At 39.5% G+C, this 14228-nt stretch overlaps 2 protein-coding genes and 1 long non-coding RNA gene across 3 annotated transcripts in view; 1 reads left to right on the forward strand and 2 right to left on the reverse strand.

Annotated features, from left to right (window-relative positions):
* Window positions 1-422: 422 nt before the first annotated feature.
* LOC126972060 (retinaldehyde-binding protein 1-like) lies at window positions 423-6987 on the reverse strand. Its single transcript, XM_050818675.1, has 4 exons — window positions 6893-6987; window positions 3348-3495; window positions 1080-1296; window positions 423-615 (listed from the first exon to the last, which is right to left on the reverse strand). Exons 2-4 carry the CDS (start codon window positions 3489-3491, stop codon window positions 461-463), a joined length of 516 nt encoding a protein of 171 aa, XP_050674632.1. The 5' UTR covers window positions 3492-3495; window positions 6893-6987; the 3' UTR covers window positions 423-460.
* Window positions 6988-7295: 308 nt separating this feature from the next.
* LOC126972201 (uncharacterized) lies at window positions 7296-10391 on the reverse strand. Its single transcript, XR_007731101.1, has 3 exons — window positions 10354-10391; window positions 9717-9874; window positions 7296-7451 (listed from the first exon to the last, which is right to left on the reverse strand). It is a non-coding gene; the product is annotated as an uncharacterized LOC126972201 (long non-coding RNA).
* LOC126971584 (cuticle protein 16.8-like) overlaps window positions 7462-14228 on the forward strand; it is a 112077-nt gene continuing 105310 nt past the window's right edge. Inside the window, exon 1 of the mRNA XM_050818105.1 lies at window positions 7462-7465. The gene's annotated coding sequence lies outside the window, so the exon portion shown is untranslated. The remainder of the gene's footprint in view (window positions 7466-14228) is intronic.

The raw sequence follows: 14228 nt of genomic DNA on the forward strand, positions 1-14228 counted from the left end.
AGAAATTCGGGTTGACAGCTTTAATAGGTAAAAAATAACCTAACTTGAAGATCACTTGGGGTGACCCTGCGCGCCTAGTTAAAGGTTAATTTAAGATTTAGTTACCATTTTGAGAGATTTTTATTTTATACAATTTAATACTCTCGACACAACAAAATTTAAATAAAAATTTATTTCTTGGCTTTGTGAGACGTTTTTACAAATTTTATTTTTAAATAAAGTTTCATTCACTCCAGTTACCATCACTTTAGATTCCAGGTGAGTTTTGCCTATTTCTTTACTGTTCAAATGTTAAAACAATTATCTACAATTTTGTTTTTGTTTCATTATTGAGACTTCTGGAATCTCTTAGATATATCTCAGTCGTAGTATATCGTAGTCATAGGGGAAAGATGTTATGAACTGTTGATTATGAAGTTAAATACCGAGTAAATAATATATTTCTGTATGGAGCAATGTGTCAGTCGATGTCGAGTTTCTTGAAGGAGCCATATACAAGATGCTCGTACGCTCGGTCCCAGCGCTGCTCGTTCTGCCGCAGCTCCTCCGACACGCGCTTTTTGCTCTCTGCCGCGAAGAACGCGGCATTTTCTCTCAGCTTCTTCAAAATGACATCTGTTAAGTAAGTGATATGTATCTTTTATTATCCTTTAAAAATGAGGCTCGAAATGAGTTATGTAAATTATGTTCAAACATTGTGATTTTCAGTTGCATTGAAAAAAATAATGATTCTATCCTACACCGTCATCCTGTGAGGGTGGTTTGTGGAGTTTGGTGTGATGCTTGGATTTTTGAGCGTTCATTACATAATTAAAACGTGTCATTACAGTAATACTTTTAACGACTATCTTAATATTTATTAAAGAAACGCCGATCCATGATCCTAGCTGACATAAAGTTAGTCTAAAAAAGATTGATTATAATAATTATTATCCCTAGATAATTTATTAAAATTATTACTTGCTCGCCAAAAGAATGTATTTTGTCTATAGTTGGTACTAGTAAGAGGAAGATATAACAGTAGGTTGAACTTAAGCCTAAGCTATTGTAGTTGTATTAAATTCAGCTTGACATTTTACCTTTGCATTCGTTAAGAGTTTTGTATTCTCCACCGACATCTTTCGGGAAATGTTGAGCAGGTATGTGATTATGAAGAGCTGCAATACCATCACTGTATATATGTAAACACTTCAGCAACTCACTCTTGAGAAACGGTTTCGTTAGAGAGACCAACCTGTCGATAGTTGATGATGCGTTTAATATATGTATCCGTTTTAATTTCAATGGTATGGCTTCCTGTGATTAAAAATATAGATAAAGTGTGTGTGTACTTATGTATGCACGCAAGAAGTTATACTTCTTTGACCTAACGAAGGAACAATCATTAAAGTGATTTATTTCTCGTGCTATTCTACGTTTTTAGAAAGAACAATTTTGTAAAAATCTTGCAAAGATGGCTTTGACAGTTAATTAAATAATTTGATGGCTTTATCAAATAATGAATACGGCTGTATGGGCTTGCACCCTTTGCCTGTCCTAATAATGGACGAAGAAACCTAAAAAAAGGAATGACGCAAACGTCAGAAAATTTAGGAACCGACTTCGACCTGTTACTTTTGTGTTACAATGATGCGCGTGTTACATTATCAAGCTAAATAACTAACTAAGCTACTAAATAACCTAAAAGAGTTATGTTTTGACATCTTAAAACTAAAAAGTAGCTCAATTGTATTTTAAAGTCAATACAGCCAATAGCAGCTTGTTCTTGATTGGCTGTTCGAAAGCCAATCAGCGATCAAGCAGCTAGTTTGCCAACCTAAGTCTAGTAAGGCTTCGTTGGTTCGGCGCAGTGGTGCTTAGTTACATTTCGGCTCGTAGCTGCTGCACCGAACGGACACTTAAGTACTTATAATTATTATATTGTTCTATTTTTTATTCTGATATTATTATCCCTTTAAGTTAACCTATTTAATAATCTAATAACTTGTTGGATGTATGTTGTACAGTATATTTTGTAATATAATTCAAAAGATGAGCTGGGAGTTTCTTGTCGGTTCTTCTCCCCATGTCAAAGCTTCTTTACAAACCGATGTAGCTGAATGACTTGATAAATATATTTATAAAGGTGACGGTAGTTTACTTAAATATAAAGTTTATTAGATTTTCATATAAGCTTTAGTTGTAATTTCTATATCCTCTATTTCTAGTAGCCATTCTAACAGGCGCATCTTAAAATTTTACTCTCATCATTTTTTGATAACTTTAACTTCAATAATGCTAACTACACAATATCAAAGTATGAATTCTGTATAAAAAATCATAAGTGTCATGTTGGTTATTAAGAATAAGTGGTTTCAAGCACTTCTTGTAATAGAAAGTATTTTGTTTTCGTAATGTAACTAGTTTTATCTTTTTTTTTATGAAAATAAGGGACGAGACGAGCAAGTCGTTCAGCTGACGGTAATTGATGCGCCCTGCCTATTACAATGGAGTGCCGCTCAGGATTCTTGAAAAACCCCAAAAATTCTGAGGGGCACTACAACTGCTCTCGTCACCTTGAGACATAAGGTGTAAAGTCGCATTTACCCAGTAATTTAACTAGCTACGGCGCCCTTCAGTAATGCTTACACATTACTGCTTCACGGCAGAAATAGGCGCCGATGCGGTACCAATAATCTAGCCGGCATTCTGTGCAAAGAAGCCTCCCACTGGTCTATCTATATTTAATGCCATGATATTACCATTTAGCTATTAACTAGAAGTATTAAACCTCTTTTATGTACACGTAAAACTACTTCTTGGCAAGTAATTTTGCATTTGGATGCTGTAAGTAACATAGCTCATTTATACATATTATACTAAGATAATGTGTGGCCGAAACTACTTTTCATATTAATTTCCTTTTTGAACCATGAAACACAAGACGCAAACATTGAATCCAGTCACCGTCAACCAGTCAGTGGTTCATAAATAATATTTGTTAGTGTTTTTAAGGACTTTTCTGAGGTGGAGATGATATAAATTCGGGTCACTCGTACGCATGTTTGTCATACGGACAGTCCCCGCTGTCGGTTATCGCCTTGAAATAACTGTTACTGCTGCCTCGTATTCGGCTCACCTCTGCGTGTGCAAACATAGCTTACACTGTACATATTGATAGATATGCGTAAATACAGCCAAACTACGATATAATGGTGGACACTGGCACAAGATTGTGACTTGGCTTACTATTTATTTGACCGAATATAATCCTCTCAGTGTTTTAACTACACAATTTATTTCTTTTAATTCTATTCCAAAAAAGCCTTAATATCGAACTGTTTTTAAGCACTTGACAAATTTCTCACCTGAAGATAAAACGTCATAAGTTGAATATTACGTAGATCTATTTTGGTAATGTGGCCAAATGTATAATTCGCGAAATTGAGTACTAACTCCAACGCAGGCCAAGTCCCTTCCTCGTACTGCCACAGATCTATGATCATCAGCATGTCTCTGTAACGTAACAATATAGGTTATAGAATAGGGCAAGCGTGTATTTTAAACTACAGGCACATTCCACTTATCTGTAAAGGATTAGGGAGACTGAACCAACTTGCAGGTATTTTTTTTGCTTTTAGGACACGCACATTTGAGTAAATCGCCGGAAATCACATATTAAAACCACTTATTACATAATAACTACTATATTTATGATATTCAAAATTTCATTCAACATAGAACCATACTTTTAGTTGTTTGACTTGGTAATTGTTGCATCAGGCCTCTTGATTTTGGCCAGTGTACGTGTATGTCGTACTCTATCCAACTCAGCCCGTCCCAGAAAATTAGAAGCCTGTTCAGATTGCTGCAGGCATTTAGAAGTTATAGTGGACATCGGAGTCTTTGCACTTAGTAGTAAACTGTGTAGTCTGTTTGTCTGCATGCTTCACTGTTTCCTCCATACCATAAAAACATGTTTTTTTTATGTTAGACAGAAAATTTTAATACGGATAAAAAACTCGCGCAATGGAAAGTGGTGATGCAACGGCCCATGGAGATCCGCAACACCAGGGGTCAAAATGTGTTGCCGTTTGAAGCTATGCTTTAGAGCTCAGCTTAACAAGGTTAGCCTTGAAGATATTAAGATATCTTGATATTAATATATCGTGACGTATGAACACATTTTTTTTATGGAATAGGAGGACAAACGAGCGTACGGGTCACCTGTTGTTAAGTGATCACCGCCGCCCACGCTCTCTTGTAACACCAGAGGAATCACAGGAGCGTTGCCGGCCTTTAAGGAAGGTGTACGCGGTTTTTTGAAGGTACCCATGTCGTATCGTCCCGGAAACACCGCACAAGGAAGTTCATTCCACAGCTTTGTAGTACGTGGAAGAAAGCTCCTTGTAAACCGCACTGTGGAGGACCGCCACACATCTAGATGGTGAGGATGATATCCTAACTTGTGGCGTGTCGTGCGAAGGTGGAATTCGGCGGCAGGAATTAGGTAAAACAGCTCTTCGGAACATTCCCCGTGGTAAATGCGGTAGAAGACACACAATGAAGCGACGTCTTTACGCAACGCAAGACCAGAGATGACAGCAATACTCCATATGTGGCCGGACCTGCGCTTTGTACAGCGCTAGAATGTGGGCAGGCTTGAAGTGTTGCCGTGCTCTATTAATGACGCCCAGTTTCTTTGAAGACAATTTGGCTTGCCCTCCAGATGGCCACGGAATTGGCAATCGCTCGAGATTTCTAGACCCAGTATTCCGATACTAGGCGAGGCTTTTAGGGAAGTGTTGTCGAAGAGCAGTGATGCGACAAATAGGGTTTTTTTAGTGGTAAACGCGCAAACTTGAGTCTTCTGTGGGTTAAATTGGACAAGGTTCAATTTACCCCATTCCGCGACCTTCTCAAGAGAGGACTCGATAGAAGACACAAGTTTCTCCCGGCACTGGTCGACGATTTCCCGAGAGAGCCGTGCATGACCCGTGTATACGGCATCACCAGTGCTGTCATCCGCATAGCAATGAATGTTGGAGGTTTCCAACATATCATTGATATGCAGAAGAAACAGCGTAGGAGATAGCACACAGCTTTGGGTCACTCCAGTATTCACGGGCTTTGGGTTTGAGCAATGTCCGTCGACAATGACCTGTATGCTGCGCCCGGTGAGGAAGCTGGAGGTCCACTTGCACAAGCTCTCGGGAAGCCCAAATGATGGAAGTTTAGAGAGGAGCGCCTTGTGCCATACACGATCAAAGGCCTTCGCTATATCCAGGCTAACTGCCAGGCCTTCCCCTTGATTTCAATAGCCGCAGCTTATCTATGTGTTAGGTATACCAGAAGATCACCTGCCGACCGACCATGGCAAAAGCCGTATTGTCGGTCGTTGATCAACTGGTGACCCTCTAGGTATACCAAGAGCTGACGGCTAATTATGCTCTCCATGATTTTGGAGAGCAGGGAGGTAATAGTAATAGGCCTATAGTTTGCCGGATCCGAACTGTCTCCTTTTTTTTGGATCGGATGGACAAGGGCTGACTTCCATGAGTCAGGGACTACGCCTTTGGAATAAGAGTGCCGGAATAAATGCGTTAGCACCAGCGTCAACTCAGGGGCACACGTTCTAATCACGATTGGAGAAATGCCATCCGGCCCGCTCGACTTCCTGACGTCCAACGAAAAGCTTGCCTAACAGTTTTCCGTCTGAACTGTACTTCAGGCATAGAGCTCTGAAACCGCGGGATGGTCGGCGGTGTTTTTCCGTTGTCGTCAAGAGTCGAGTTGGAGGCAAAAAGAGCGCACAGGAGATCGGCTTTTTCTTTTGCCGTATGAGCCAGGGTGTCATTCCCCATGTGCAACGGCGGCATGGACGGCTGGCTGAAGTTACCAAGAGCAGCTTTCGACAACGACCAGAACTTGCGTGTTCCGGTCGGGTAACTGGAAAGCTGCTCGCCGATTTTGACGACGTGTTTTGACTTTGCACGGGCGATTTGCCGCTTAAAAATTTGGAAGCACGGTTGTATTTCCTCTTAAGAACTATGCAGTTCGGATCCATTGTGCCCAGCGCCACAACCCAAGTTCGATACGTCTGTTTTTTGCAGTCAGATGCTGCTTTAACTGACGCATCGAACCAGGGCTGTGATCTGCCACCGATTGGTACTACAGAGCTTGGTATAAAAATATCCATGCCCTGCAGTATCACATCGGCTACTGCAACGGCGCAGGCACTAGGATCGTCAGAAGGGAAACAAACCCTGCTCCAAGGGTAGGATGCAAAAAAGGAACGCATCCTATCCGAATCTGCTGACTTGTAGTGCCAAACGCGGCGGGTCGCTGGTGGTCTGCGACGTGTGCGTCGGATAGGCACTACAGTCCTGACCAGGCAATGGTCGGACGTTCCGAGAGGGACGTCGACAATGACCTGGTAACCATCGGGATGTGTAGTCAGCAGAAGATCTAATAAGGACGGCATGTGGCTATCCACATCCGGGAGCCGCGTTGGCGACTCAACCAATTGCGACAGACCGTACGCCAATGCAAAATTATGCGCAGATCGCCCTACGTAGTCTGTGGTACGTGATCCAAGCCATTCGGCATTGTGCCCGTTAAAATCACCCAAGACTACGATTTCAGCGGAGGAGGTCTGTGCAAGCACGTCGTCAATTGCCGATTGAACGCAGCCCATGAGATGATCGGTTTCTGCGTTACCACTATGGGACCTGTAGACACACGCATAGATGCGGACGCGGTCCTCTAAATCTACGCGGAGCCAGAGAGTGGACAGGTCCCAACCCTCAAAATTGCCGAGACGGCGACAACAATACATTAGGTACAATATAATAAGGCTATACGTGCATGTATACGGGTGTACTACGGAGTGCATAATATAGCTATAACATACTTGAGGCCGACCGAACAGTTGAACGTGCTAATATCCGTGCCGATAAGATGTGAGTAGAGGACTACGTTACCGTCGCGCGAGCGGCCTGCCAGCGGGGTCATAATCTGGAATGAAACAGATGTATGCAATATAAGTCAGCAGTCCACAGCAAATAGTTCTCTCTCTCTACTCCACCTACTAAAATCTAATAGCAATGAAAATATACTTGCTAGTCCTGGCTACAATCTTTAAGAATTTGAAAAAAAGTGTCACAAGAGATTCATGCATAATTCTTTAAAAATAATTATAGAATATAAAATAAAATAATCAAACATATGAAAGTAGTATTAAGGTATATGTGTATTTTAATATTTTTAAACAGTTTATAAATAATGACTGATGTCTAATGCCGCTTCTTTCACTTACGTATTATTCAACATTTTCGTCATGTTAGAATCCAGTGATCTTGACTGAAAGTAGTCGTTGACGTTAGTGCGGAAAGTGTAGTTGAGGTCAAGCGTCTGCTTGGTGACTTCAGTGCTCCTGTTGCAGCTATGGTACGCAAGCACCAGGTCCAGATCTGTAGTCATACCAGTTACCAACATTCATTACGATCAACAATAATAATATATAATAATGGAACTGTGACATGTTGCGAAAGGTTTATAGTGTATCTATCTATGGTTCCTGTGAAGATAGCTGAGCGATTATAATGAGACAGAATTGTCGTAGATCACGATGTTGACGCGTAGTTGGATTTTTTTTTGTTAAAACTTTTGAGAAAAACGTTTTAACTCAATTGTAGAGCCATTTTGAATCCAAGAATTAATCACCCATTTCCTATAAGAATATTCATGATTTCTGGGCGAAGTCACATGACGCTTTTGGTATTTTTATTATTGTATTTATCCAAGGCTTTTGATTGCATCCAGTATCAGATTTTATTCAGGAGACTACACTTTTACAGAATCCGTGGTATTACTCCGAATTTCATTATATTCTGCAAATGCGACAGAATTCAGAGAGTTGATATCAATGTTAAATTATCATCGGGCTCACTTTTATCAGTGGGTGCCACAGGGCTCAATACTAGGACCATTTCTGTTTCTTATCTATATTAACGATCTACCTAATCTTGGAAAATAATCATAAAATTTAATAAAATCTGTTAAAATACTACTGTTTGTAGATCACACTGCTTTGATCCTTTAAAATAAACCTAGACAAGTATTTGCTGGCGATGCACTAAGCAAGAGGACATCTTTCTGCACTAGTTTAGTGCCAAAATTAAGTTAAAAAAGCTTAATGTGTAAGATTTGTTATGTCTCATCTGGAGGAGGTAGCTATTAATAACTGGTTTATCATTAGATTATGATCTTCAATGTGGACTTCATAAATAAAAGTTATCGGACAGAGTAAAATGACATCTAACAGTCCTGAAAACCGCATATCTCGTTTACTTTATGTACTTTTCAGCATTATTTGGCCTATTTCAGTGGGGTATTGATATTGATCACTTCTTTGTGTTGTAGAAGATGGTTGAAGATGACCGTGCCTTAAATGGAATAGGTTCGCGTAAGAATAATAACTGTTTATTCTTAGTATTAGATAGTATATTTGTACAGTCATATTTGATTGTACGTAGTTTTTACGTACCTACAAGTATTTTTTACGTACCTACATAAAATCATAGATCGTAAATTTAAAAAAAAATAGTGATTGTCACATTTTAAATTTATTAAATGAGAATAAACTCGAAGTGCCGAAAACTAGGCTTCATAAAATAAGTTGTTCATTTGTAGGTATAACTATATATGTTTTACAATACTCGGTCGAATGATATTCAAATTTTATCAATTAAAATATTTAAACATTATGTTAAAAATAAATTAAGTTGTGATGCCTTAACAGTTTACAAGAGTTAAATAATAAGGCTGCTTGGTAGTGCAACAGATTGCTCTTAATCATTTATCAGCCTCTCTGTTTTTATTCTATGTATTTTCTTGAGGTTTCTCAACTGAGTCGCGATAGTGGAGCCATAGTTAATTTAACAGCCAAGCCCGACGATTCAAACTGATCAACTTGATGCTATTAAATTAATATTTATTTAATTTTGAATAATGCTTGCGCTCACTCCCTTTTATGCTGTAGCGGCAATCTCAGAATATAAATACAAAAAACAGATCAAACACATCTTAAATACGCTAAATACATTTAAATCGCAACATTAGCAAACGAAGGAACATTAAATAAAAAATAAATTTTGCTATTTATTTTTGAAAGGATGTTTTGAACAAATCTCAGATCAAAAGTTGTAATTGATGATTATAATATATTACGGCCATATTAAAAAAAATTAAAATAAACACCGACAATTTTGGACGTAGAGTTGGAAACCGTCAAGCCCAGGCTCTTTGAACGGCTAAATAACTTGGCGTTGCCTAGAAACTTCGCTTCATTGTGTGTTCTACTGCACTAATTACGGGGAGTGTTCCTAGGAGCTGTTTTCCTGCCGCCAAATCCAACCTTCGCACCACACTCTACAAATTAAAATATTATCCCCACCATCTGGATGTGTGGCGTTCCTCCATAGTGCGGTTTTCAAGGAACTTTCTTCCACATACAACCAAGCTTTGGAAAGTTCTTCCTTTTGGGGCTTTTCATAGACATATAAAAAAAACCGCGTACACTTTTCAAATGGCCGGCGACGCTTCTGTGACTCCTCTGGTGTACAAGAGAATGCGGGCGGCTTTAACCCCTAAATATAGGATGACCCGTACGCGCAGACACACGATACCCGGTACAGTGGTAGCTAGTCGTAATAAGCCACATTATATCGCTTTACCTGTAATATACTGCTCGGGTAGATGAGGTTGGGCCTGAAGCCATTTCCTCAGCACCATCACATCTTCCGGCGTCACTCCATGATTCTTCTTGTACTCCTCCTCTATGGGAAATTCTTTGGCCGCAACGGATTCCATTATCACAGCCCCGTTACTGCAACTTCAAGTTTGTTCATGTATCAGGGAGCACTATTTAATCAAAAATATTAATAATTTTTTAGTTTCTTACAAATGAAACCGGAATTAACCCAATTATTTCATTTCATTTATTCATTATTTGTTGTACCTAATTATATATATATATATATATATATATATTGCTTCCTAATGCCTTATGAGTGATTTCCGACTGCTTTGTAAAAAAAACTAAACAATATTTTATATCTTAAAAAAATAATATGAATCTTTATTAAATTATATGAGTTACACATAAAGCAATATATAGTTTCCTCTGTTTCATCATAGCTTATATAGTTAAAGCTACTCTCGTACTAAAGTTCGGGAGATCTAAAGATCTTACCTTGTAAGAAGAAATTCTACAATTTAATTATATGATTTACTTGGATATATATTGAAGGTCCTAGATAGATGGCATGATTTCAATATGTCACTCCAATTAATATTATGTTGAATAAATACCTTGTCTGTGTTACCAAACCACGACTCTGTAATCCGAGTACCCAGAAAACAGTGCGTTCGATAGATACGTTATAATCCGGAGATGACCTTGAGGGTTATCAACTCGATCAATTAATGACATCGCAGCGCATTATCATTTGATTGCAAAACTGATGTCTTTCTTGGAAAGTTTTTACGCGAACCTTCCCTATTGCAGAAATATATTTTAAGGAAAGTATTATAAACTGCGTTTTTTTATATGAAAGGGGGCAAACGGGCAAGTAATGATTGATAGTGATTTAATGAACTATTGACAATTTCAATAAATTTGGGAACTTAAGTTGCCAAAACTGTATCAAATATATAAAATATATTGATAACTGAATCATTAAAGTAACAGTAACAACAAACTTAACTAGGAATTATATAAAACAATAAAACAGTTTTAAGGAATCAGTTTCCAATTATACTCTTACCCCAGCTTCGAATGAAAAAGAGAACATTATTGACGCATCAGCCTGTTGCTTATAGCATGTGCATTATTTTTATTTTTGATGAGACACACTGAATTGTACACTTCGTATAGGATTAAAAAATATATAACTGAACATACTTTCTTCGTTATTTACGAACCTATTTCCAAAGATTTCACTTACATACAACAAATATAGTGTATAGTTAGCGTATTTGTTGACGATATGTAAAATGAAACAGATTGATGCATTAATTATTATGTCAGGAAGTAACCGTTTAATTTTAAGCAAATTTGCACTGTGGAGTAGAGTGATTAAGTTGATGATTCATTGAACTTGAATATTTGAACACCAATAAGTGACGCTGCCAGTTGCTACGCAGTGTGTATTACACAGCGTGGTACTCTGGCGAATAAGGGCTTTGTTATCGCGGCGCTCTTCAAATGCTACGGTTATACGCCTTATGGCGTAGGGTGAGACACCTTCTATCAATAATTTTATTATTTGCATTCTTTTAAAGGGAATTCGACAAACAATAATAATTTTAAAACACTTCAGTTTTGTCCGAGTCTTATAAAATCTTGTTGTATGTACTAACTATAATTATTGATAGAACATATTTTTAAATACGTACCCCGGGTACAAATTTGAGCACAATTTTTTGCCTCATGCCGGGGTATGTGTGTACGTTAGGGAGGATATCTGCTGTCGCTGTCTCGGCAATTTCAGGGTAGGGACCTGTCCACTCTCTGGCTCCACGTAGATTTGGAGGACCGCGTCCGCATTTATGCGTGTGTCTACAGGTCCCATAGTGGTTACGCAGAAACCGATCATCTCATGGGCTGCGTACAAGCGGCAATTGACGACGTGCTTGCACAGATTCCCTAAGCTGAAATCGTTGTCTTGGGTGATTTCAACGGGCACAATGCCGAATGGCTTGGATCACGTACCACTGACTATGCAGGGCGATCTGTGCATAATTTTGCATTGGCGTATGGTCTGTCCCAATTGGTTGAGTCGCCAACGCGGCTCCCGGATGTGTATAGCCACATGCCGTCCTTATTAAATTTTCTGCTGACTACACAACCCGATGGTTATCAGGTCTTTGTCGACGGCCCTCTCGGAACGACCGACCATTGCCTGGTCAGGAGTGTAGTGCCTATCCGACGCGTTTGGCACTACAAGTTAGAAGATTGGGATAGGATGCGTTCTTTTTTTGCATCCTACCCTTGGGGCAAGGTTTGTTTCCCTTCTGACGATCCTAGTGCCTGCGCCGTTGCAGTAGCCAATGTGATACTACAGGGCATGTATTTTTTTATACCAAGCTCTGTAGTACCGATCGGTGGCAGATCACAGCCCTGGTTCGATGCGTCAGTTAAAGCAGCATCTGACTGGAAAAAACAGGCGTGATACGCCTGTTTTACCCGACCGAAACACGCAAGTTCTGGTCGTTGTCGAAGGCTCTTGGTAACTTCAACCAGCCGTCCCTGCCGCCGTTGCACATGAGAAATGACACCCTGGCCCATACGGCAAACGAGAAAGCTGATCTCCTTTGCGCTCTTTTTGCCTCCAACTCGACTCTTGACGACAACAGAAAAACACCGCCGACCATCCCGCGGTGTTAGAGCCTCTATGCCTGAAGTACAGTGCAGACAGAAAACTGTTAGGCGAGCTCTGTTTTCGTTGGACGTCAGGAAGTCGAGCGGGCCGGATGGCATTTCTCCAATCGTGCTTAGAACGCGTGCCCCTGAGTTGACGCCGGTGCTAACGCGTTTATTCCGGCACTCTTATTCCAAAGGCGTAGTCCCTGACTCATGGAAGTCAGCCCTTGTCCATCCGATCCAAAAAAAAGGAGACAGTTCGGATCCGGCAAACTACAAGCCTATTGCTTTTACCTCCCTGCTCTCCAAAATCATGGAGAGCATAATCAGCCGCCAGCTCTTGGTATATCTAGAAGGTCACCAGTTGATCAACGACCGACAGTACGGCTTTCGCCATGGTCGGTCGGCAGGAGATCTTCTGGTATACCTAACACATAGATGGGCGGCGGCTATTGAAAGCAAGGGGGAAGGCCTGGCAGTTAGCCTGGATATAGCGAAGGCCTTTGATCGTGTATGGCATAAGGCGCTCCTCTCAAAACTTCTATTATTTGGGCTTCCCGAGAGCTTGTGCAAGTGGACCTCCAGCTTTCTCACTGATTGTCTGACTGAACCCGAAGCCCGTGAATGCTGGAGTACCCCAAGGCTGTGTGCTATCTCCCACGCTGTTTCTTTTTATTTTTTATGTATTTATTTCATATAGGAAGACCAACAGCGTACAATAGTTTTAAATAAAATCTAATAGTGACAAAAAGCCAATTAAAGGTCCTCACGGATAGCGACATATTAGTTTATAATAGTTTCGATCACTTCAGTTAATACTGTCAACGATAATGATAGATATACTTATATAATAAATTACATACTTATACTTATGCTCTAACAATTCAATGAAAGAATTCGTTACTCAACATGTGTCTAGCAGATGCTACGCTTGTGCAGAATAGGTCTAAGCCTACTCGCTTATCGAGTTTATTAAAGTTACTGCTCACTCGCCACAAGTAGGAATTTCGCCTGTATTTGGTTTTAACTAATGGTGTATGTATAAGAGGATTGAAACGCAAAAGGCTAACATGTGTATTAAATTTTATCAAAGTTAATAATTCGGGACTTTCTCTGGGAAGTAATTTTCAAGAGGAAAGATATATCTGCTATTTCTCTTCTCATGGAGAGAGGTAGTATGTGAAATCGTTTGCAAAGATTATAATAGTTATCTGATTTAAAAGAAATTTTGAGTCGAAAATATAAATACTTAATAAATTTTAATTGTATCCTCTCAATTCGTCTAATGTATGTGTCGTATTGTGGGTCCCACACCTGGGAAGCATATTCCAGTATACTGCGTACGAATGTGGAGTAAAGAATTTTAAATGTTTTGATGTTTTTGAACGAAGCACATGTGCGAGTACAAATCCCAGGGCGCTTGAAGCTTTCTTGACTATATGTTCAATATGATCATCAAATAACAGTTTAGAGTCATATAAAACTCCAAGATCACGCACAACGGTATTTTTTGTTAGTGTTTGACTTTTTAATTTATAATCCGATGGTATAATGTTATATTTACGTGTAAAAGTAACTACAGAGCATTTGGAGGGATTGAGATCAAGCTTATTGGTTTGGCAATAGTTGTCCAGTCGGTCTAGGTCAGCTTGAAGGTTCTCAATATCACTAAGAGTCGCAATGGTATTAAATATCTTCATATCATCAGCAAAACAGAGCAAGCGAGTGTTATGAAAGCAGGTGGAAATATCATTTATAAAAATAGTGAATAATAAAGGACCAAGTAACGAACCTTGCGGAACCCCACTGGGAATGGTTAACC

The sequence above is a fragment of the Leptidea sinapis genome, chromosome 1, assembly GCF_905404315.1.
Source record: "Leptidea sinapis chromosome 1, ilLepSina1.1, whole genome shotgun sequence".
NCBI classification, from domain to species: Eukaryota; Metazoa; Arthropoda; class Insecta; order Lepidoptera; family Pieridae; genus Leptidea; species Leptidea sinapis.